A 21,800-nucleotide genomic window follows, 5' to 3' on the forward strand; every position below is an offset into this window, starting at 1 on the left:
CCTTTTTGCTTTCTTTGTACAGTTTATTTCTAGTTTTATGCCTTTGTGGTCTGAAAAGTTGGTTGGTAAGATTTCAATCTTTTGGAATTTTCTGAGGCTCTTTTTGTGGCCTAGTATGTGGTCTATTCTGGAGAATGTTCCATGTGCACTTGAGAAGAATGTATATCCTGTTGCTTTGGGATGTAGAGTTCTATAGATATCTATTAGGTCCATCTGCTCTACTGTGTTGTTCAGTGCTTCTGTGTCCTTACTTATTTTCTGCCCGGTGGATCTATCCTTTGGGGTGAGTGGTGTGTTGAAGTCTCCTAGAATGAATGCATTGCAGTCTATTTCCCCCTTTAGTTCTGTTAGTATTTGTTTCACATATGCTGGTCCTCCTGTGTTGGGTGCATATTTATTTAGAATGCTTATATCCTCTTGTTTGACTGGGCCCTTTATCATTATATAGTGTCCTTCTTTATCTCTTGTTACTTTCTTTGTTTTGAAGTCTATTTTGTCTGATATTAGTACTGCAACCCCTGCTTTCTTCTCACTGTTGTTTGTCTGAAATATGTTTTTCCATCCCTTGACTTTTAGTCTGTACATGTATTTGGGTTTGAGGTGAGTTTCTTGTAAGCAGCATATAGATGGGTCTTGCTTTTTTATCCATTCTATTACTCTGTGTCTTTTGATTGGCGCATTCAGTCCATTAACATTTAGGGTGACTATTGAAAGATATGTACTTATTGCCATTGCAGGCTTTAAATTCGTGGTTACCAAAGGTTCAAGGTTAGCCTCTTTAGTATCTTACTTCCTAACTTAGCTCACTTATTGAGCTGCTATATACACTGTCTGGAGATTCTTTTCTTCTCTCCCTTCTTATTCCTCCTCCTCGATTCTTCATATGTTGGGTGTTTTGTGCTGTGCTCTTTCTAGGAGTGCTCCCATCTAGAGCAGTCCCTGTAAGATGTCCTGTAGAGGTGGTTTGTGGGAAGCAAATTCCCTCAGCTTTTTCTTGTCTGGGAATTGTTTAATCCCACCATCATATTTAAATGATAGTCGTGCTGGATACAGTATCCTTGGTTCAAGGCCCTTCTGTTTTATTGCATTAAATATATCATGCCATTCTCTTCTGGCCTGTAGGGTTTCTGTCCAGAAGTCTGATGTTAGCCTGATGGGTTTTCCTTTATAGATGACCTTTTTCTCTCTAGCTGCCTTTAAAACTCTTTCCTTGTCCTTGATCTTTGCCATTTTAATTATTATGTGTCTTGTTGTTGTCCTCCTTGGATCCTTTCTGTTGGGGGTTCTGTGTATTTCCGTGGTCTGTTCGATTATTTCCTCCCCCAGTTTTGGGAAGTTTTCAGCAATTATTTCTTCCAAGATACTTTCCATCCCTTTTCCTCTCTCTTCTTCTTCTGGTACCCCTATAATATGGATATTGTTCCTTTTGGATTGTCACACAGTTCTCATAGTATTGTTTCATTCCTGGAGATCCTTTTCTCTCTCTCTATGTCAGCTTCTATGCGTTCCTGTTCTCTGGTTTCAATTCCATCAACGGCCTCTTGCATCTTATCCATTCTGCTTATAAACCCTTCCAGAGTTTGTTTCATTTCTGCAATCTCCTTTCTGGCATCTGTGATCTCCCTCTGGACTTCATCCCATATCTCTTGCATATTTCTCTGCATCTCTGTCAGCATGTTTATGATTTTTATTTTGAATTCTTTGTCAGGAAGACTGGTTAGGTCTGTCTCCTTCTCTGGAGTCTCTGTTATTTGGTTTGCCTGTAATTTTGTCTTTTCATGGTGAGAGGAATAGTTTGCAGAGCTGGGACAAGTGATGGCTGGACGAACTTCCCTTCTTGTTGGTTTGTGGCCCTCCTCTCCTGGGAGAACAGCGACCTCTAGTGGCTTGTCCTGGGTAGCTGGCACAGACAGGGCTTCTGCTTTCTGCCCGGCTGCTATGGAGTTTATCTCCGCTGTTGCTGTGGGTGTAGCCTGGTTCAGGCCTCTGCTCCAAAGTGGTGGAGTCGCGTTGGAGGGAGAGCAGCGGGGAGGCTATTAATCTCTGTAAGGGGCCTCCATGCTCCCAGGAGCCCAGGGCATTAGGGTGCCCAGAGACCCCCAGATTCCCTACCTCTGGATTAAGTGTCCCGCCCTGCCCCTTTAAGACTTCCAAAAAGCACCCGCCAAAACAAAACAACAACCAGAAAAAATAATAATAATAATAATAATAATTTTTAGAATAAAAATAAATAAATAAATAAATAAATAATGGCCGCTCGTTTTTCTTTATTCTCCCGCACCAGCCTCAGGCATCTGCTCACCGGTCTTGCTGCCCTGTTTCCCTCGTATTGGGGTCCCTATCCCTTTAAGACTTCCAAAAAGTGCTCGCCAAAACAAAACAACAACAAAAAAAAAAAAAAAAAAAAATTGGCCGCTCACTTTTCTTTTGTTCTCCGGCGCCAGCCTCTGATACCCGCTCGCCGGTTTTGCTGCCCTGTTTCCCTAGTATTGGGTTCCCTGTCCCTTTAAGACTTCCAAAAAGCACTCGCCAAAACAAAACAACAACAACAACAACAAAAATGGCCGCTCGCTTTTCTTATGTCCTCCAGCGCCAGGCCTCCGGTGCCCGCTCACCGTTCTTGCTGCCCTGTTTCTCTAGAATCCAGGGCCCCGCGCATGCACTGTGTCTGCGCTCTAGTCTGGATGGCGGGGACTGGGTGTTCGGCAGTCCTGGGTTCCGTCTCCCTCCCGCTCTGCCTGCTCTTCTCCCACCGGGAGCTGGGGGGAGGGGCGCTCGGGTCCCGCCAGGCCGGGGCTTGTATCTTACCCCCTTTACGAGGCACTGGGTTCTCGCAGGTGTGGATGTGGTCTGGATGTTGTCCTGTGTCCTCTGGTCTTTATTCTAGGAAGAGTTGTCTTTGTTCTATTTTCATAGATATATGTGGTTTTGGGAGGAGATTTCCGCTGCTCTACTCACGCCGCCATCTTGGCTCCGCCTCTCTATTAGCACTTTTAAATGACCTCTATATTTCTATTAACATTTTTAAATGACCTCTATACACACTTAAGGACATAAGTTTCTCGTAAATCATTATATTTTCCCACTTTTCAAGTGTTTCAAATGTATACATCTCCCTAAACTATGTTAGCAAGAATGGGCTTGCTAACTCTGGACTTGAGTCTCTACGTTTATAATTCATGGGAAAAGTCATTATAGCATTAATTACATTTAAAAAATAATTGTTAGCCAGTGTATTTAGTTGCCAAAGTCCTTATCTAACCTTAGTTTTATATCCCTTTTCTTTTCTCATCAAAAACAATAACATATACATTTATGCTGTACCACTATATTTTAATAAACACATTCTTTTTGTTGTTAAAGTAATTCTTTTATGAATTGTGCTATCAAACATCTACTTCTATAATAATAAAAATGATGGTACATGGGCAGTTTAGTGGAAATCTGCTTGCCCAGTTTCAAATCCAGGCTCTTTTATTTTTTAGCTGTGTGACTTTAGGCAACTAACCTCTCTGAGCCTTAATTTCTCAATTGTAAAATGGGTACAATAGTAAAAAGTACCTCATAGAGTAGTGGGGAGAAGTAAATACAATAATGTATATACATATTACTTAGTACAATGCCTGGCACTGAGTAAGTACACAATGATTTGTATACATGTGCACACATCCTATTACCTTGAAATGTCAATTCAACTCAGATACCCCTGTGAGGAAGACTGCATGCTCAGCTGATGCACAAATTGATCTGTAACTATAAACTGATATTCACATAAATACAAAACTATAGGACTGGGAAAGGTCTCAAAGATCATCTAGGGCAAACCCCATTATGGAATACACTGGGGTAGGGACTGCCCAGGATGGGAAGTGACTTGACCAAAGTCACACTCCTAACAGGGACAGAATCAACACTGGAATCCAGGCTTTTCTGTATCTTTTATAGAACTTAAATATGCTTTCTGATGATCATTTCCAGATTTATCTTTTTTCTACCTCTACAACGGTGATTTGCCTACATACTATATTACACTAATCAGATTTGCCTACATACACCTTTTATATAATCTAAAGCATAGGTACATACAGAACTAGCCTCTTAAAATGCTTTGTGATTACTATTACTGGACTGACTTTATTCTACTACTAAACTGGAAGTTTCTTGGTACAGGAAGTATGCCTTCTTCCTAGTTGTATTAGCCAATTACCAAACACTTAGCAGGCATTCACACATTTCTTCATTTCAAAGTCACACTGGTGAGGAAAGAGCCAAGACCAAAAAAAAAAAAAAAGGCAAGCTTTTTGATTACTACTTCTAGGTTAACCATGAACTCTGAGAGACCTAGAGACCTGGAAACTTAGAACACAGACTATCAAATATCTAAACAGCCAACTTAGGCACTAATACTCCACTTCTACTAGACTTGAATATCCTAAATGGAATCAAGTAAGTCATATATTTAAGTCAAGATACTTGAAAATTAATAAGCAAGTATATTTACAGTAGATTAGTTATAAAAGAGGAACTGAAAAGCAGCTGCTGTCTTATGATCTACTTCCTTAGAGAAAACCAAAGAAAGAATTAGCTGAATCAGAGAATGCTGGTAAAGTTTCTATATTCTCAATCTTAAAATTAATTTGGTTTTTCTCGTTATTACTGGGAACAAAAATAAGTTATCTGTGGAGGACATAATGCTCAGTGAAATAAGCCAGGCGGAGAAAGACAAATGCCAAATGATTTCCCTCATTTGTGGAGTATAACAATGAAGCAAAACTGAAGGAACAAAATAGCAGCAGACTCAGACTCCAAGAAGGAACTAGGGGTTACCAAAGGGAAGGGGTAGGGGAGGGAGGGAGAAGGGGATTGAGGGGTGTTATGTTTAGTACACATGGTGTGGAGGATCACGGGGAGAACAGTGTGTCACAGAGAAGGCACATAGTGGATCTGTGGCATCTTACTACACTGATGGACAGTGACTGCATTGGGGTATGGGTGGGGACTTGATAATATGGGTAAATGTAGTAACCACATTGTTTTTTCATGTGAAACTTTCATAAGAGTGTATATCAATCATACCTTAATAAAAAAAAAGTTATCTGTATAAATTTGTTTACTAAGCTTTTATCATTCAATTAGCTGTTGTCTGTATGTAGGAGCACAGTCACATGCCTCAGAACTAAAGTGTTTCAGGTCCTTAATGAGCCTGCTCAGGAAAGCAGCATAGCTGAGCCACCAAAAATTTATCTCAAGTCAGGAATCTGGAAAAAAGCACCTGACTGTAATTATCTGCCCTGTAATTTTCAGTCAGCAGTGGACTACTTGTTGCAGAAAAGTTGGGAGCCCAAACACTCATGTATAGACCTCCCCCAAATACTTTCACAGTGAAGACTGTGAATTTAAAGTATATCTTAGAAACTTCCAAACTTTACAGCCATATACAAAACAGATTTGTATGAAAAATTTTAATTCAAATGGCTTTTTTTCAAATATTCTCTTAATTTTTGTCTACTTTATCTACCTAGCTTTGGGAAATGTTTGTTAAAGTCTCCTTTATTAATGTGCCTGTTGATCCTTTTATATCCTGTAGTTCTGCTTTATGACAGTTGCTGCTCTATTACAAGAAGTCCTAAGCTTGCATGACTCTTACACCCAACATTTTCAGTTACCATGTTTTAATTACATTAATACTAGTCCCTCAACAACATGATTCAGATTTCACTTGTGATGGCATATTAACTCTGAGTAGTTTATAAAGTGCAAACTCTGTAGCTAGCTCTTCAGTCCACAAATCACTACATAACAGATGCGTGTCATGATCAGTGACCAATTATGTCACTTTTTCAAAGTCTGTCAGTAACTGGACATTGCACCCGTGTTATTCAGTCAGCAAGGACAGAGAGCAAGGCTTGTAGTTGTGCTGTCTCGTTTCCCAGTGATAAACCCATGTGACATTTTACAAAAATAGATAATCAAAAGAGGGAATTGGCCAAAAAAGATACAAGTGCAGCAAAAGAACTAAAGTGATAATGCTAGGAGGGAAACTGAGGTCAAATACAAATGGCATTGTATAAGATAAACAGTAAACTGTGGAATTGTTGACACCACTGCTGTTTGAGAGACTCCAGATATTCAGCCAGAGGAACTTAAGTGAAGGCAAACATCAATATAAGTAGCTATGACGAATGTCCCAGAAGAAATTACATGGACAAAAAACTTCAAAGGAACTCTTGGAAGCATTTCACAACACTGAAAACACAAAGGATTGAATTTTGGAACCTAAACCAAACTTAGAAGTATGACAATTTAGGAAGGCATAGAAAAAATTCTCACTCTGTATCAAAAGTTATACAAAGAAAGCAAGCACTCTTGACATTTTTTTCTTTGTAAGTTTTTTAAAAAGAAATAAAACGCTTTAATTCTCAATGTACCAACATTAAGAGCTTGTTTTGACCAAAATGTTTACAGGCCACTGAACAACTGTAATCTTTCCCATTGATTATGAAGAGTGCTTTTTTTGGCTTGCATGGTCATATTTGCAGTAACACACTACTGTACAAAGTGAGAACTGTCTTTATTTGGTTCCAATTTCTCCACATCCTTACCAACACATTATAGTCTGTCTTCTGATAATAGCCATCCTAGTGGGTGTAAAGTGGTTATCATGATTTGATTTGCATTTCCTTAATGACTAACGATGTTGAACATCTTCTCATATACATATTGGAAATTTGTACATCTTTGGAGAAATAGCTCTTTAAATCTTTTGCCCATGTTTAAATTGGGTTCATCACTTTATTTTCACCTGAATCTATTTGTTAGTTCATCTCATTTTTTTAAATAGGTAAGTTAAGCCTAAGTCAGAGGCTGACTACACAGTCAACATCAGCAGGCTGGGCTGTGCGGAAATTTTAGTGAACGTTTTGGGTGGAACATGGAAAAAAGGAACCAAAGCACAGCTTAATTCTAAAATAACTGAGCAACTGAAAGAACCCATAGCGGAACTAAGTGCATGAAGGCCGTTTAAAGTGGGTGGAAGAGTGGAACAGGGTGATGAGAGTGAAGAGGACTTAATGATAGGTAATACAGAGCTGGTCACAGTGTAAGTCAAAAGATTCTATTTAAGATCCAAGACAGCCAATATCATTTTGTAGTAATTCATGTACTGAATTCATTTCTGTATTGAACTTTCTCACAGGACTGACTGGAAGCAACTTGAGGGCAGACACAGCAACTTAATCATCTTTGTATCCTCTCAGAATTTAGTAGAATGAGGGGTATATGTTGGTATATTGGTATTCTTCAATACATTCTTAAACTTGCTAAACAGACGTTCAATGAAAGGCTCTGCATGGGTCAGAACTCAGCAGCTCACAAGTTTGAAGGGAGTCAGGCTGTCCATAACACAAGGGAAAAGGGAAACTGATTACTGGAAGAGACAAAGCCCTACCTTTTTAAGTCATTACATAACCCAAGCAAGTATATATACTGATACGGGGCAGGAAATAACAACCACAGTCTCTTACATTGGTTTTAAGCTTTAGAGTGCAATTTTTCAGCTATTATTCATACAGTGGACATTTCCTGAGCACTCACATGTGCCAGGTAGTGCATTAAGCGCTAGACAGGGATGAACAACATAAGCAGCCGCTGTCCTGTTGGGGCTCGTAATCGAGGAGGTTTGGTGTGCATGGGTAGAGATAAACACTCCTAGCTGTGGGAACAAAGAAGAGAAAGCAATTTTCTGCCTGCGTCTGTAGGAGAAGAGAAAGCACTAAAAAGGCGACATACTGGGCCTTGAAGGATGCTGCAGTTAAACCACCAGGGACAATTATGAAGTGTCACCACCTAGGCCATGGAGAAAAGCCTCGAATCAGCCCCGGCTGACTCCTATAAAAACTGAGGCAGGTGTTCCCATCAGTAATCAACCCCATTTCATAGGAGGTACAGTGACTCAGAAAGAAAAAGGCGAATCCCAGGGTCATATTGTGTGTCAGGGGAGATGCTAGGTCAGAATCCAGGTGGATGCACACCGCGCACTTTCGAGCTCAGCCCGCATTTTGGTACCTGTAGAGAACCGGAAGGTGGCAAGGGTCTGGACCCGGAAGTTGGGAGGATGTCTCATAAGAGAGACCCCTGGAATCATTTGCATGACTCTCTCAGCCACACCCTCTGTCCCAAGCTCCTCAGTCACTCACCCGCCGCTAGGCGAGAGGAAATCGGAGTCGTCTTCGTCGCCTGCACCAAACATTGCGCCAACTTCAGCCGGGCTGGAAGGAGGCAGTCGGAGTGCTTCCAGGAACTTGCCCCGCCTACGTCGCGAAATGCCGCGGCGGCGTGCTGCTTTCCGGCAGAACAAACTCTCGCATGGTGGCCTCGCAGAGAGAAGACCAAGCTCCGGAGAAGGTGGGGCAAAGGCAAATAGGAGGACCTCGCGGGCACGCGCGCCCGTGACGTACGGCCTCTCCAGCCGCAGAGGCGACGAAATCCGCGGGAGCTCCGAAATCCTGCTCAAGGATTGGCCAGCGAAGCAGGGGGCGGGATAGGGGGCGGGAGTCGGTGGCCTCCGTGGCGGTCGTGGACACGTCAAGCCGGGCAGAAGTGGAGGGGGCTTAAGAAGAGTGCTGGAGGGTTGACGGTTTAAGGTTGTGAGAGGGAGACGCTGGTGGCGAGGCTCGATCTGGGAAGGTAAGGCATCCTCCGCCCGTCGCAAGCCTGGCACGGGCACGTTTCTTTCCCCTCTGGGACAAGGACTCCCCGCCACCCCCGCTTCAGCGCCACTCATTTTGCTCGGCGAAAGGAAAAAGGGCCCGAAACTTGCAGTCTGGAGACCAGCGTCCGGCCTGGCCCCTGCGGTGACGTAGTTGGAATGACCTGGGGGCAGGGTGTTTGGTGCCTCAGTTTCCCTGTCTATAAAACGGGCCTTATGCCTCTTACCATTTGTCCCTGTGGCCGACCTCGCTGTTTATTCAACGGGATATTTGTCCAGTGCTGATGAAGAAGCTTTTAGATCTCAGAGGTCACTGAATTCAATCCCAGTCTCTTCATCATCCCAGAATTTACAGATCGGGAAATAAGGGAATGATCACTTGGATGACTAGTCCGAGGTCACACGGAGTAAAGCAGACTGGGCTGGATCCCTGGTCTATTCATTCAAGACTTAGTGAGCTGATGGATGAACAAGAACCTTATCAGCCTTTCAACACTGTGTACTCTTGCAGAGTGGTTATGGCTAGACTGTGGCATACGTCTGGAGAGAAGTCCTCTCTCTAGAGTCCACCTATGCAGATGAGGTGAAGGAGAGCTGGGATATTCTGTTGGTGGGTGATGAAAAGGAGGAAACTGTAGAAGCTGAAAAATCCCCACTCCAACCTTGGCATGAGTTCTGTGTAATCTTCCTGACACAGACCCAAGTCCACATCCACTGTTGCTGATTTCTCTGTTGCTGATTTCCAACCTGTCTGTATCTTATATAAGTATTTTGTTTGGTTAACCTGATACAATTCTTGGAACAATCTTTGGGCAGGCCGGGCTTAGCCAAGTAATGGATAAGCCGATAATGTCCTGCTATAGTGTCCATGCCTATAGATCTCACTAGAGTTCTTTCACTCAGGCTTCTCAATCACGTTAGTGCAACAGGTGTCCCTTACCTGAATGTTTTAATTGATCAGTATGAAATTGAAGTGAAGTGATTGATAGCCTTTTCCCGGAGAACTTTGTACCTCTTGGCACTTCCCTTGTTCTGTGTTTTATTAGTCTGTGTACTTCTAAGTTGTAAGTTTCCTCAAAGACAGGGACGGTTTTATTCATCTTGTCTGTCTCCTGTGTCAGAGGACTATGCCTTCTTACTCATAGTGGATTCTTATTAATTCTTTGTTAGATTGAGCAATGGGATTCATCCTTTTCCCTTTTCCTTGGTTTGCGCACTTGGGAATTTTTTCCCGTGTGACCGAGAGAGCCCAGAGGTAGTTCTTGTCTTTTATAGGTAGCTTCCAGAAAGATAAAAATGCTGTCCTAGCTGTGAACTGTCTGGGTTGCTTAATTTCTTTCGCTGATTGAAGATTATTTTATTATTTTTTAAAGCTCTAGGGGAGGGGAAAAGGCAGGAATGGGATAGCTAGAAATACTGTATGTAACTCTAAATTTTTTAGTAAAGTATTCCTCTATTAAACTGAGGGATAGAGCGGTCGTCTGCTTCCTGTGTTTATTGTACAGATTAAGATGGTTAAAGCTTCGGAGGCTGACCGTGTTAAAGCAATGATGCAACTGGAATCTAAGCACTGGAATTGGACCCTCTGCAGTTGGTCTGTTTAGAACATGACCTTGGCTACCTCTCAGGAGAAAAAAAAAGGGTGAACTGCACAAGTAACTTAGCTCTTTCTAACCCCAGACCCAGTACTGGTGATCATTCCAGCACTGTAACATCTGCATAGTGATTTTTTTTTAAATGCTGAAGGATCACTTGAGCTCCTATCTTGCATTCTTGAGTCAGGTTGTTTTATTCAGGGTGTTTAGTAGCCTTTTTAAATAGGCAGGAACCTAAAATGTAGATCAGGCTTTTCAGTGATTGGGACACCACATATACTCCTGCTCAGATCACCATCATGGGAATCCAGCTGCTGATTTTGATCTGATTGGAAGTATGAGGAAGGGAAAGATGGTAATGAGTCTTCCTCAGTCTTTCAGACTTGAATTGCAGAATTGGATAGACCTAAAAAGCCACTGTCTTTCCAAATTAGAATATTGAACTAGAATTCAGGAAACCTAAATTCCTATCCCAGCCTACCAGGCTCCATAAACACCTTGTAAAAGGAGTGCATTAGAATCAGATATCCACTAAGCACTGCTGGGATACAGAGGTAAGTAAGGCACAATCTTAATCTCAAATTTGAATTAAGCATTTTTGTTTGTTTGATTTTTGCATAAGTACACAGCTTTTCAATGTATTTATAAAATGTATCAATCCCTTAAAGATTAACCAAGAAGCAGCAATTTTAACAGTTCCTTTAAAATTATAAGCAATTGTGCTCTAAAAATGACAATTTTTATATACAGGTATGCCCATACTAATCTGTACTAATGAATGAATTTTAAAATGAATAGTTGAAAGTTATAACCAAGTTGGATCATAGGTGTAGTGATAGGGATATGAATTGAATATAGGCTTGGGAGGGTCAATGTAGTATTCTTTCTATTCAGTCACTGAAAACAGAAGAATGTCAGAAAACACAATTCAAGAAATAACAGAAAACCTGTGATGTATAAGGTACTATGCTGGATGTTACCTGTTACAGGAAAATGAGTAAGTCATTATCCTGTCCTCACAGTGCTTGTAGTTGAATAATGAGGATAATTGAAGTATATAAATAACCATAATAGAGGACGTAGCAAAGTTAGTCCCATAAGTGAAATTAATTCATGCAGGATTTCAAAGGAAGAAGAGATCATAAATAGTTTGGAGGAGGATGTGGGGGTTAGACAATGGGCTTTGAAGAAGAGTGGGATTCCAAGTGGAAGCGAGAAAGTAAGGCTTTCCAGGTTGCAGGGATGGCCTTGGCAAAAGCACAAAGGCAGGAAAGAATGCATAAGTTTCTTAGAAGAGTTGCCCTCTTTTCTGATGCTATTAGGGCCAATAGTTGGTCAACTGAAAAGGTAAGTTAAAGCAGGGGATCATACAGATACCAGTTACACACAGACCTTAAACACTTTAACTTAAAACATAAACATCTTTTTGCCATTCTTTCAACATAAACCTTTTCTTGGAGTGTGGGTTTCAGGGACCTGCAAACTACAGCACAAGAGCTAAATCTTGCCCTAGGCTGCTGCCTGTTTCTGTAAATAAAGTGTTATTAGAACCCAACCACTCTCATTTGTTTACATATTATCTATGGCTACTTTCAGATAGAAGGTTGAGTTGAGTAGGTGTGGGTATCTGTGAGACTTACCTTTACCTAGTCTTTCAAAAGCTTCCAACTTGGTTTTCACATAAATGACTATTAGGGAGTTCGTGTAGTACAGTAGTGACATTTTTAAGCTCTGGAGCCAAATTGTTTTGCCTTTTATTAGTGGTATAGGCCTTGGGCAAGTTGCCCTGTTTCCTTCTTTGTAAAAAAGGGACAATGATAGCATCTAGTTCCTCCTCCCGTTCTTATGAAGATTATAGGAGTTAATTCATGTAAAGCACGTAGAGCCTAGCAGTTAATGCTCAATATTAGCTGCTGCTGTTGTTTTTCTCTTCTCATTTATACTTCACTGCTTTACATAGTATTGTGTTAAGTTACATGTTTATAATCATAAGCCCAACTGGCATAAGTTGGTTTGTGAACAAACAAGTGACACCCTTGGTAAACACTTAACTTCCCTGAGGGAGAATAGAAGTGTTGCTCCCATGATATTGGAGAATAGCCTGGCTAGTGTGTTAATCAGTCAGGTTGGTTAAGAGAGTTCTGTGGGATAGTTTGCTAAAACAGTACACATAGGAAAGTAGTCGATTAAAATTGAAGAGGAGACCAAAGCCATATTTGTCAAATACCTTGAAGGCCAAGGTGATGAGTTTGTGCTTAGCCCAGGCAGAAATGGAATTTTTTATTCTAAATGACATGATTGATATTAAAAAATTCAAATGGTTTAGGTGTGTATGAAGTAAGAAGTAAAAGTCTCCCTAGTCCTATCCCATATGAGTGGCCACTTCATTTTTCTAATAGTCCTTAGAATGTGGAGTTGTGAAGATTGAAAAAGATAAGGCATGGTAAATACTACCTGTGGCACCTGTTCAAAGCCTTAATCTAGTTTTTCTTTTGATTATAATCTCAATTTTGAATTGAGAAAAATTAAGTTTCTAGATTGAATGTTGAGTAAAAAATTAAGTGACTATTCTGCAGGTGACAATTTATATCATTCTCTTAAGAGTCTCTGCTACTTAAGTCTCTTCCTCTCCTTGTTCCAATTTGACTCTGGTGTTGACTCCTTTTTGCACCTTTCTCACCAGGAGTGCTACAAAAGAGAAAAAGGTGACATAATTATTACTGGAAAAGCAAGAGTTTACAGTGAAAGATGATCTCAACAAGTAGATGTCAGATAAAATCAGTGCCCAGGCAGCACCCAGCCAATTAAAGTTGGTGAAGGCATGACTGGGGAAAAGGGAGGTAGGAGAGAGGGCTGGTTGCTGATCCTGCACTCCTACATGCAACTTTTAGCATTATAAAGCCATTTAAAAAAAAATCAAAAGTTTTCTATAGTTTGTATGAGAAGTCATCAGTAGTCTGATATTTAACACATTAAAATGAGAAGTTTATGCCAAAAAAAAATCATACAGTAGGGCCTGGGAAGGAAGTGCTTTTGAAGTTCTCTTGCTTTGAGTAATATAATTTCATGACTTAGGTAACATCCCCAATCAGAGGAGGGGCCCATCCTTAGGAATACAGAGCCCTGCAGAGAAGGAAAGGCTTGAGAAGGGTCCACCCTACCTCTTTTCCTTTACACAAAGGCCGTAGGTTTTTGTATACAACCTGCTTTTGTAGGTTGAGAACATTATGCAGTAGAGCATAATGAAGTGGAAAGCTGCACTGCAAAAGTAAACAAGAAATGCTTTGGAGGGAACTCTTAAAGAGACCAAAACTAGCAACCAGTGAAATGGCAGCTGACTTTTTTTAGCCAGGTTGAGTGTTTCCCTAAATAGGTAGTAGAGTTTTTAATAGAACTGTGTTGAATGTTTATAATAATTTTGAAACAGTTTAGAGCACTTAGAAATAGCTGTTCAATTTATGCAATGAAAGAGAGGGATGCTACTTATTATGTACCCACAGGCCCCCTTTCCTCTCCCCTACATTTTCTGGTGGATTTTTATCTGCTCCCACACAACCCTGTGCATAATCTATATCTTAGTACATCTCATGCTATATTTTAATTTTTCATATGTATCCCTCCATCAGACTGGACTTGAGGCTAGAGGTTCATTATACCTTCACGCAATAGGTACACAATAACCTGAATGAATGAATGAGTAAAATGAGTAAATGAAGAGAGTGAATTTTGGGGGATCATACAGATAATAAGATCTAAGAGCCAGATCTATAGAACCTAGGTCTTCTGATCTAGCGCTGAGTACTTTTTCACCATACCATGCAGCCTCAGTCTGAGGTATTGAACAACTTGTCTCATTTTCATTTATATTCTCTCAGTGCATTTTCATTAAATCATACTTTATTAACTAAAGGGAGGGAGGAATTAAAAAAGGAGCAGTTAAAAGGTGTTCTGGTTTCTGTCTCACACCAAATTAATTGCCAGTATTTTCCACAGGCAAACTAACAGTGTTGTGATCTAGACTGTTAAAATCCTATATAGTATAACTATAAGAAAGTTTAAGTAAGAGAGACCTTGTATCTGCCTTTGATTATAACAAGAAGGCAATGCTCTGGTAATGTATATGTGTCTGACTAGCTAGTGTCCTTTAAATCAAAGTATAAGAGGCTGAATACTGTAAATGACACGAAAGTGAGCTCTATATGTGACTTGGACATCTCCTTTCAGAGATTAATTTTGTTATCTAATTAGAGTAAGGAGGCTATTATTAATATTTCATATTTACTATAACTTAGAATTAGAAAAGTATTTTGATGTATTTTATTTGATCCTCTTAACCTGGTGAGATTGGCAGGGTATGTATGTATTTTTATATCCATTTTGCAATAAGGACACTCGTACTTGGGTTTAGGTGATTTGCTCAATGTCACATGGCTAAGACACTGCAATGTGTGTCTGCGCCTCAGAGCCTCTGATATCTATCCAGTGTTTTCTCCACTCCTTTCACACTATAAAACCGTCTTAAATATTTACATAAATCATACTATAACCCTTGTGGTTAGCACGTTGGAATTGTGTCAAGACTACAAAAGTTTCCAGTAAGAGGAGTATGAAAGGGTGCATCTTGTGATTGCTTTATTCCGGGATGTGGCTTAACTAACAACAAAAGGTATCTGAGAAATAGAGTATAGTAGCCAGGAGATCCACTCCCCATTGGACTTAGGTCCTTCTATCATTGCATAACCAAAAGACCTTTTCAGTTTGTTTGTTTAACATATCAAATTTGAGTTGTCCTATTCGGACCAAGCAAAATAAAAGCTTTTCTAAAAAAGGCCTTTATGAAGAATGTAGTTGTACACTTAATCTTCTTTGTACAGAAAGATGAGAGTGGGCAAGAGAAACAGGAGCTTCTGTGTTATTTGCCAGAATATGTAAAGCTCTGAAATCCCTCCTGCTTAGTTGCTTCCCAGCAAACCATCTCAACTGGGAGGGCTGGGGAAAGTGGTTAGCATGGTGTTACAGAAGCTTTATATGAGAAGCAGAGGTTATCGGTTCAGCTCCCCCTCTGTAAAATGAAGGAGTTAGGCTTGATAATTTAATTTTTTTGAAATAGGAAATATATTCACATAGTTCACAATACAAAGGGTACACGAGAATATTTAGTGAAAAATGTGCTTTACGTATCTGACAGTTTCCTCCTGGGATCACAATGTTACCACTTTCTTGTGCTCCCTCCCCCAGAGGTAGTATAGGTAGTATAGTTTGCAAACAATATGTATATACTTTTTTCCCTTTTAAAATTTTTTACAAGTGATAGCACACAATGCACCTCTTTTTTCATCTCATCAAGATGAAGATCATCAAGTACATAAACAGCTTCCTCATTTTTGTTTATGGCTGCAAAGTATTCCATTTTATGGAAATATGGTAATTTATTTAATCAGTGCCCTAGGCAGATATTTTGCTATTGGACACAGTCCTATGACAAATAACTTTGCTCCTATAACATTTGACATGTGTCAGTGTATCTGTAGGATGGATACTTAGAAGTGGAATTGCTGGCTTAGAGGGTATGTGCATCAGACTGATAATTAAAAACTCTTCTAGTTCTGATATGCAGTGAGATTTTAATTATAAATGAATAGTGAAAGAGGTGAAAAGGTATCATTTTCTTGAAAACATCTAAATTTTTATTTCTTATTATTCAGAGATTCCATCTTAAGGAAGGGCCAAACGTGAGCAATCTCACTAAAGTGGTGTTGAATTGCAAACTTGACAGAAGTCATCTACATCATGATCCTATAGATTTTTCTAGCTGTTCAGTGTGATATTACTCAAAAGCTGAAAGTTAATTTGTAAGGTGAATATTAGAAACTCAGGACAAAAAAGGACTGTCTCCCAAAGACTTGTACTCATACTTATGTTACACTTAGAGGACTGAGAAGATGATCTGTTTATTAAAGTCCATGTAGGGAATGAAAGTGGAAAGACAAAAAAAGAGCACCTAACTAATATCTTTCTGTTTATATGTGTTTTGTACTGGCTTCTCAGGTTTTTTTATAATTATGAGTGATAACTTTGTGAAATGGGTGATACCATGACAATTACTTGTCTTTTTGAGGAGCTAAGGACCATAAAAGCAGATAAGAATCCTATCAACCCTCATACTTTCTTGACCAGACCTAATAACCTTCCTTCCTTCCCTTTCTTAACCTGTCATTCTCTCTAGGTTCCTTAAGCTATTTGTGAAATATACTCTGTAAATAGCAGGTTTTAGTTTCCATCCTTTTCATCTCTAAATTTCATATAGCCTCTGGTACGGAGGGTGCTTAATAAATACTTGTTGAAATGAGTTTGGGTGGATGTCAGATGACCTAGCCTCTACTTTGCTATGCTCTAAGGTGACATATCCCACCTTTTCCCTGAACAGTGTGACATACCTTCCAACCCTTTACACACTTAATATGATTCAGGAAGGGACGAAAGACCAAGTAAATTATCTTAAAGAGGAGTATGTGTCTGTGTATGTTTAAGTAAATGTACACGTACATACCCATCTGGTTCCCATTGCCATTCCTTGTGCTGCAGTTAAGAATTTGGAACATTATTTATTTAGCTACACTCATAGTTACAATAGTAGCTATGGAGTTAGACATACTCAGTAGGCATAGCCTAGGAATATGCAATTCAAAATAAACATGTATCTTTTTATTCCCACAAATCTCATGTGTATGAAATTATAAAGACCAAAGTGAATATTAGATGCATACAAACTTGGCTTATAAATGAATGAAGTTGTGCATTTAGAAAGGACAATTTGATTACTGTTGACTTTTTAAATTTCAAAACAAAGAGACTTGTCTGTGGACCATGCTTTAAGCACTCATAGACTTCTCTGTGAAATAGCTCTGATACACTGTGAGACAGGAGATAAACAGGCTCATTTGTGGACTGTAACTCCTGTAGTTATAGATGAGAGGATTATAGGGCCTAATATGCAGTTTACCCATGTAAGTCCTCTGTTTTCAAATGTAAGCTTTCTTACTGCCACATTCCCAGGGAAAAGCACTGCTGTCTAGCTCAAACTAGATACCTCGCTAGGCTTCTTTCTGCCTGTTATTTGGACAACTTTTTAAAAAATGGCCCTTGGGCTTTCTAGAAACTAGCCATGAAAAGAGTTTCCTTTATTATGGTTTCAGAAATACCACAAGGTGTATGGTGCTATGATGCAGCTTAGAATTAAGGGATAGAATTACCATGCCTGACCTACTCTTAAACTAGAATGTAGAAAAGTTAAGATGGACAAAAATATATTGTTTCCATTTCAAGATGGCATTTTGAGCACATTCCTTTTCCTTCTCAAAATCCTGTAGGAATATTTTTTTAAATGTTAAGTTGTGATACTGTAATTTATAATAAGAAATATATATTTGGTTTCTATCCTGTTTTTGGCACAAGAGCTCCTAAAACCCTTGGGATTTCCTAAGGATGGGGGCTGGTTGCCAGGAAAGCCAACCCTTGTGGTAAGAGCATTGGAACTTTTAGCCAACCTTTTGGAAGGGGAGTGGGACCGGAGATTGAGTTCAGTCACTAATGACCAATGGATTAACCAATCATACCTATGTGAAATCCAATAAACTCCTTAAAAACCCAAAAGAGCAGGGTTCAGAGAGTTTCCAGGTTAGGGAACCAGAACACTTAAGGACACCTCTGTGCCAGGCCTCAGACTCAATGAGGACAGAGGTCGTTTATTCAGGACCTCCCCCTAGTATCTCTTCATCTAATGGTTGAATCTTTTTTGTGTGTGTATCATTAATCTACAATTACATGAGGAACATTATGTTTACTAAGCTGCCCCCTTCACCAAGTCCTCCCCACAAACCCCATTATAGTCACTGTCCATCAGCATAGTAAGATTCTGTAGAGTCACTACTTGTCTCCTCTGTGTTGCACAGCCCTCCCCATGCCTCCCCCCACATTATACATGCTAATCATAATGCCTCCTTTCTTCCCCCCCTCCTCATCCCTCCCTTCCCACCCATCCTCCCCAGTCCCTTTCCCTTTGGTAACTGTTAGTTTATTCTTGGGTTCTGTGATTCTGCTGCTGTTTTGTTCCTTCAGTTTTTGCTTTGTTCTTATACTCTATATATGAGTGAAATCATGTGGTACTTGTCTTTCTCCGCCTGGCGTATTTCACAGAATATAATACCCTCTAGCTCTATCCATGTTGTTGCAAATGGTAGGATTTGTTTTCTTCTTATGGCTAATGGTTGATTCTTATCCTTTAATATCCTTCGTAATATATCAGTAATCTAGTGAAAAAACAGGTTTCTTTAGTTCTATGAGCTGCTCTAGCAAATTAATCAAACCTAAGGAGAAGGGGTTGTGGGAATCTCTGGTTTATATAGCCAGGCAGTCAGAAGTATCGGTAACAATCTGGGCTTGTGATTGGCATCTGAAGTGGAGTGCAGCCTTGTGGAACTGAGCCCCTTAACCTGTGGAATTTGATGCTATCTCTGGGTAGATTATACAGAGTGGAGTTGAATTGTAGGACACCCAACTGGTGTCAGAGAATTGCTTGGAAGTGCCTATTAAAAGCATGTTTTATAATTTGAAAGCAGAGAGAGAGAGAAGCCTGAAACTTTGAGAAATTTCAAAGAATACAAATGCAGGTTAGAATCAAACTGAAGCAAATTACTGACCACCTGATGCAGCATAGATGAAGTTACATCCCTCCCTGGGAAGGGAAGGGGAAGGATTCACTAGCTAGCACACCCTGCAAACTCCCAAAATGAGAACAGCAAAGGTTAGAAAGGTTAGCTATGAAGTAGTGGGTGAAAGACAGATCAAAGGATGTGGTGAACTGCACCTATGTGTCTTTGGGAGACAGTCCTATTTGATCCTGAGTTTCTAATATTCACCTTACAAATTAGCTTTCAGCTTTTGAGTAAGAACAGTTTAGAAAGAACAGTAGATTAAGAAGTAACAATAGTGAACATTTATTGAGAGCTACTATGTTTAGGCAGTGTGCTGAGTAAGTGTTTAAATGCACATTGCCCTGGGGTAGGTGCTGCTGTCATCCCAATCTTTGAGGAGAAACTTGCCCCCCTTTAACCACCAGGCTATTGACTCAGTGAACTCGTAACCGTCTTTAAACCAATCTGATGAGGTAGGCGATCTTTATTATCCCAATTTTGGAGCTGAGGCAAGAGATAGTAAATGATTTGCCCAAGGGCCCACAACCAATAGGTACAGTTTTACCAGTTGGAGTGTGAGTATGTACTTAGAGAGCTGTCATAAGAAAGAAAGGGAAAATGTCTTTTTTGCCTACAGCTTTCTCATGTTTGTTTGTTTGTTTTTGGTGGGCTATTCAGGATCTCAAACTGAACCCCAAATCTCAAAAATGCAGGAGTTTCATGGTTAGGGATAGATCTGTGAATGCTCAGCTGAGAGCAGGTCTTGACTTAATTAGTCATGTTAGCAACTACATCCAGTGATTCTTCACACAAAGGGTATTTTTTTTAAGTCTGTAAAACTGCATTTCCTATATTTCTAGTAGTTCAATTCCTGTATTTTGCAACTAATCTAAAAAAATAAAACTACAAAAGATATGTGATTTCCCCTTCATCTCTAACTCAAGGGGTTTCATTCACATAGTGTGTGAAAAAAACCTCTTTCAAATCCCAAAGATGAGCCATTTGGTATTAAATTCAGTGATAGCCCAGAAGGTTCTTTGATTATTAGGTGTTGGTATGTGTACCTTTTAAGTGAGACGACGCTAGACTGTGCCTTTTTGGAGTATCAAAATAAACAAATGCTTTATTTTAGTGCCTGGTTGAGTCTTGACTTTTCTTCTTTTCTTTTTCTTTCTTTTTTTTTTAAACTTCTTGTGAAATATTCAATCCTTAGATTCTGTGTACTATGTATCTGTATTATACATCTCTATAATTCAGAATTGGAGTTCTTGAATTTTAGAGTATAAGAATTCCCCTATATAATGCAGCACTCCAGTTTGAAAAAGACAGATGCACCCCTATGTTTATCGCTGCACTATTTACAATAGCCAAGATATGGAAGCAACCTAAATGTCCATCAGTAGATGAATGGATAAAGAAGATGTGGTACATATACACAATGGAATATTACTCAGCCATAAGAAAAAAAAATCCTACCATTCGCAACAACATGGATGGAGCTAGAGGGTATTATGCTCAGTGAAATAAGCCAGGCGGAGAAAGACAAGTACGAAATGATTTCACTCATATGTGGAGTATAAGAACAAAAGAAAACTGAAGGAACAAAACAGCAGCAGAAGCACAGAACCCAAGAATGGACTATAGTTACCAAAGGGAAAGGGACTGGGGAGGATGGGTGGGAAGGGAGGGATAAGGGCGGAAAGAAAAGAAAGGGGGCATTACGATTAGCATGCATAGTGTTGGGGGGGCACGGGGAGGGCTGTGCAACACAGAGAAGACAAGTAGTGATTTTATAGCATCTTACTATGTTGAAGGACAGTGACTGTGAACTTGGTGACAAGTAGTGATTTTACAGCATCTTACTATTTTGATGGACAGTGACTGTGAACGGGGATGTGGGGGGACTTGGTGAAGGGGGGAGCCTAGTAAACATAATGGCCTTCATGTAATTGTAGATTAATGATACCAAAATAAAAAATTAAAAAAATTAAAAAAATAAAGAATTCCCCTATATAGCTTGGTAAGTATCTAGACTTGGAGACCCATTCCCCTGAGAAGAGATTCAGTAGTCTAAAGTGGGATCCATAATTTTCACTATAGCTAAACATCTCAAATGATTCTGATTTAGGAGGTCCTAGGGCCACATTTTGATGAATGCTTGAGTTAGGAGGAAAATCATTAATATTTATTATTTACTATGTATGTTATTAATGTGCTAGTTTCATATATACTTTTATATTTGATGTTCAAAATATTGTGAGATTTTATTATCCCCATTTTATATGCATGTATTATCCCCACACAGGTTTTGTAACTTGTTCTGAGTTCCAAAGCTGGCATAGCCTTATGATAGTCAGCAGTCTGACTCTAAGGACCAGGAGGGCTCTTTTTGTTTCTGCTTCAGCAAGGTGTCTCTCAGAGGAGATGATTGCTTAAGATTGGTAAATTGGAAAATGTTAGAAAATGGTATGAATACTACGCTCTGAAATGTGTGTGTTAACTACTAAAGCCGTTAAAATGCTAGAATGTCTAAAACATATCAACTAATATCAGAATGTGTCTAGAAAAGAAAAGTATGCATTTGTTTCTCATTGTACAGTATTATTCACACCTAAACTTTCCTAATTGGAATAAGCCCTAAAGATATTTATTCTCTCTTAACTAAGGAAACCGTGACCGTTAAAGACTAAATTAACTGATGTAATGGAAAAACCCAGGCTGGAACCAGAATTTCCTGATTTCTACTTTTATATTCTTTTAAATGGTAATAGTCATCAAAAGATTATGGTGGGTTGCAAACCGTAT

The 21,800-nt window shown here is 39.6% G+C and overlaps 2 protein-coding genes across 7 annotated transcripts in view; one reads left to right on the forward strand and one right to left on the reverse strand.

Annotated features, from left to right (window-relative positions):
• Positions 1-8,385, reverse strand: part of FKBP15 (FKBP prolyl isomerase family member 15) — a 63,682-nt gene extending 55,297 nt beyond the window's left edge. The window contains 1 exon segment of the mRNA XM_036915625.2: positions 8,196-8,385. Within this exon segment, the coding sequence (XP_036771520.2) occupies positions 8,196-8,248 (53 nt within the window). The 5' untranslated portion in view covers positions 8,249-8,385.
• A 160-nt stretch (positions 8,386-8,545) lies between these two features.
• SLC31A1 (solute carrier family 31 member 1) overlaps positions 8,546-21,800 on the forward strand; it is a 31,154-nt gene continuing 17,899 nt past the window's right edge. For 2 of the 6 annotated variants that reach the window (XM_036915617.2, XM_036915624.2), the window contains exon 1: positions 8,546-8,685. The gene's annotated coding sequence lies outside the window, so the exon portion shown is untranslated. Of the gene's footprint in view, positions 8,686-10,462; positions 10,857-11,196; positions 11,300-21,800 lie in introns of those variants that run through there. The other 4 variants (XM_036915618.2, XM_036915620.2, XM_036915621.2 and 1 more) reach the window with 4 other exon arrangements.

This window comes from Manis pentadactyla, chromosome 3 (genome assembly GCF_030020395.1).
Source record: "Manis pentadactyla isolate mManPen7 chromosome 3, mManPen7.hap1, whole genome shotgun sequence".
Classification (NCBI taxonomy): Eukaryota; Metazoa; Chordata; class Mammalia; order Pholidota; family Manidae; genus Manis; species Manis pentadactyla.